This window comes from Leptosomus discolor, chromosome 6, assembly GCF_034619465.1.
Source record: "Leptosomus discolor isolate bLepDis1 chromosome 6, bLepDis1.hap2, whole genome shotgun sequence".
Taxonomy (NCBI): Eukaryota; Metazoa; Chordata; class Aves; order Leptosomiformes; family Leptosomidae; genus Leptosomus; species Leptosomus discolor.
In genome coordinates this window covers 17392991-17396426 of record NC_141396.1, presented here as the reverse complement: position 1 = coordinate 17396426, position 3436 = coordinate 17392991, and the positions used below count along the sequence as shown (strand labels likewise).

Sequence of the window (3436 nt, the reverse complement as noted above, 5' to 3'; positions counted from 1 at the left end):
TTTTTTTTTTTTTGTTCTTCTGAAATAAAGTCAGGGGAAACAAATAACTTAAGTATAAGTGATCTGTTTTGATCACAGATTAGATTTGAGTTGAATTTCCAGCTGGTGATGGGTTTAGAAATACTGATTTGTCTTATTTTATTTTGTAGATGCTTCAGAAACTTGCTGTGTGTTTACCACGGGTTCCACCAACCAACTTGAGAGGGAACTTACCTATTCTTTCATTAGCCAAGCATAACATAATCTTGAATTAATTACTCCTCTCCACATGGCCTTCCTACTAGTGTCAGCTTACCTTCTGCTGGCTCGTGCTCAGGGTGCTCCTCTTGAGAATGGGGCACTGTTGGAAACACTGAAGTCACAAGTAGGATTATTCAGCAATAAAAGTGAACACGATTTGGCACAGGTGAGACCTCCTGGTACAAGCCGACAAATACCTCAGACAATCATCATAGGAGTTCGTAAAGGAGGGACAAGGGCTTTGCTGGAAATGTTGGATATTCATCCTAATATTGTGGTAGCAGCTACAGAAGTCCACTTCTTTGACTGGGATGAAAATTATATGAAAGGAATAGACTGGTATAGAAGTCTGATGCCTTTTTCTTACGGAAATCAAATTACAATTGAGAAAACACCAGGCTATTTTACATCACCACAGGCTCCAGAAAGAATTCATGACATGAACAGCTCCATTAAACTGCTACTCATTCTGAGAGATCCCACTGAGAGAGTTATATCTGACTATACCCAAGTATATTACAACAGAGTAGAAAGCCACAAGCCTGTTCAGCGTTTTGAAGATATTGTGATTAAGAATGGAGCACTTAATACCAAATACAAAGCTATTCAGAGAAGTCTGTATGATGTTCATATGGAAAAGTGGCTTAAGCATTTCAGTTTGGATCAGATTCACATAGTGGATGGCAATACTTTAATCAAAGACCCTCTTCCTGAATTACAAAAAGTTGAAAGATTTCTAAATCTTCCTTCCCGAATTATGTCTTCTAATTTTTATTTTAATCAAACCAAGGGATTCTACTGCATTAGAAGTGATGGAAGGGAGAGATGTTTACATGAATCCAAAGGGCGCCCCCATCCTCTTGTTAACAACACTGTCTTAGAGCAACTGTATTCTTACTTCAGAGAGCACAATGCAAAATTTTACAAAATGGTTAATCATTCCTTTGACTGGCATTAGTGCATTTGGAATCAACATTTCTTAAAAAGGGCCTGAAACAAACTCTTTCAAACGTATCTTTCTAAACTGTCAAGATTAATATTGTGAGAACTTAACATACTGGTTATGCACTTCATTGGAATAATACGTCTGTTAACTCATTGAAGTGGTACCCTTTGTGTTGGGAAAAATGAGTTTCACGTATTTGTATGATTACTGTGAGTCATATTCTGATCTTCTTTCTCTCATCATACAAATACATTAACTTCAGCAGACTTATTTCAGATATATATCTGTTACAAAATTTGTGCTGGTTTTGGAAAAATATTGTTAGACTGCTACTAACAGTGTAAAAAATGTGAATATTTGAAATGGTATTATTCTAACTGTTCTGTATTTTTTGTTGTTAGTATTTTTTATATCACGCACAATGATAGTGGCATTGATTTCTACGGTTTTTCATACAATAAGTTAAATTGTATGTTAAAACAAGGGCACATATAGTGTCTCCAATAAATAAATAATTCATCTTCTGTTAATATGCTGAAGTTCTTAATCAATTAATAATAAAAGGAATCTATTTCACTTGTGATTTTGAACAGGTGAACTAGAATCTCCCTGTCTGTATATCATTAGTATTAAAACACACTCTTACTATCTTGGGTTTGCAAAAAAAGTCTCCAAAGTAAGAATATGAACTGTTCGAAGAAGCTTTAAGTGAGAGTTCTGAATGTAAAGAAATTAAAATATCCCTAACAACCTCAATATACACTGTTATTCTATACACTAAAAAAAATGGAAAAAAATATTAATATCAACAACTGTACAAATATTTGATTATATAAATTACTAAACTTTGCTCTTGAATGGAAAAGCTCTTCATTAGTACTATCATATTAATCACGTTTGTATTCTGTGACTAGTTATTCTATTGCTCTCCTGGCTTTAGTTTACATAGCTTCACTGGCACACTGATTCTTGTTTAAAAAAAAAAAAGTTATTTGCTTGCCCTCCAGAGCATGGAGTATTTTTACTTTGTCATTTCTAATGCAGCTCATGGGATGGTCTCAAAGTTGAGGTAACGTCTTGTTATGCTGTATCTCAGACACATTGTTCAATATGCTACATATGACATGCTCAGATTATATATAAAAAAGCCCACACCCATCTATACACCTGCATTAGGATTTTTTTGGTTGGTTAGGTTTTTTATTTTTTTGTTTGACAGTACTGTGCCAGTCTGTTCTTTTTTTATGTAAATGTTTTATTATATGTCAATACCAAAGAGGAAAATCGACTTGAAATGCTAAATATGGTGCCAGATAGAACTACAAATGCAGATGTATGTGTTTGACACTGTACCTTGCAATCCAGAAACCATTGGGTGCATTCCTCTTCAAGCTTCTCGGGACACTGGTGAGCTGGAGTTGTGTGGGCCCTCTCCGAGCATCGTGGCATCAAACCCCACCTAACCTGGGTGAGGACCCTGAATCTGTGTCCTGTCTAAGCCAGTCTGCAGCTCAGAGGAGTGTAAGTTCCTCGTGTGGGATTCAGTCTTCCGCTTCACAGGCTAAAAGGTAGGTATCGCAGCACTAATGTCTGGGCTTCTAGTACTTTATGAGGAGGCTACTTCGATGTTAGGCAGGTAGCAGTATTCCACTGAAGCCAGACAGAATCAAGCCCAGCCAGATTATGTGGAAATAGCCTTCATCAAATATTCCCTTAATAAATGTTAAATGTTAATGTAATAAATCTTATTCTTTGTGTCTTCTGCTGCTTGCATGTGTATATATGAGAGAAAATTATATTTATTTGTCATTAGCATATAATTAACCTCTGAAATTATCTTTTGGAAGTATGATTATTTACTATATCTCCGATTTCTACAGATGGCCCAAATCGTTATTTACTACTTCCACCTCTTCTGAGTTTGTGGCTTTTTAATCATTAATATTGATCAGATCTGGGCACTACTCACAAGTACAAAGTTGATCTGAATCAGGTGTGGAAATAGCAATGTATTTCTTTCAAATTAGCCAAAGAACAGGATGTTTATGCTGGTTTTATACCAGGACATTAGATAGGAAAACTGTAATAATGACAATTGTGTAGTCTAACAATAACTTCTTTGTCATTTGTCAAGTAAAAAGTTAACCCAGAAAAATTCTGAACTCTGAATCAGCAGGGCGAGTTTATACTAGACCAACACTTTTATCTGGTAACAGAAGCCCCAAATCCAGATTCCCTGTAGCGTTTAAC

At 35.6% G+C, this 3436-nt stretch overlaps 1 protein-coding gene across 1 annotated transcript; it reads left to right on the top strand.

Moving 5' to 3' along the window:
• Nucleotides 1–268: 268 nt before the first annotated feature.
• On the top strand, nucleotides 269–1198 carry LOC104344430 (heparan sulfate glucosamine 3-O-sulfotransferase 1). The gene has a single exon (XM_009948561.2). It carries the CDS (start codon nucleotides 269–271, stop codon nucleotides 1196–1198), a length of 930 nt encoding a protein of 309 aa, XP_009946863.1.
• Nucleotides 1199–3436: the final 2238 nt, after the last annotated feature.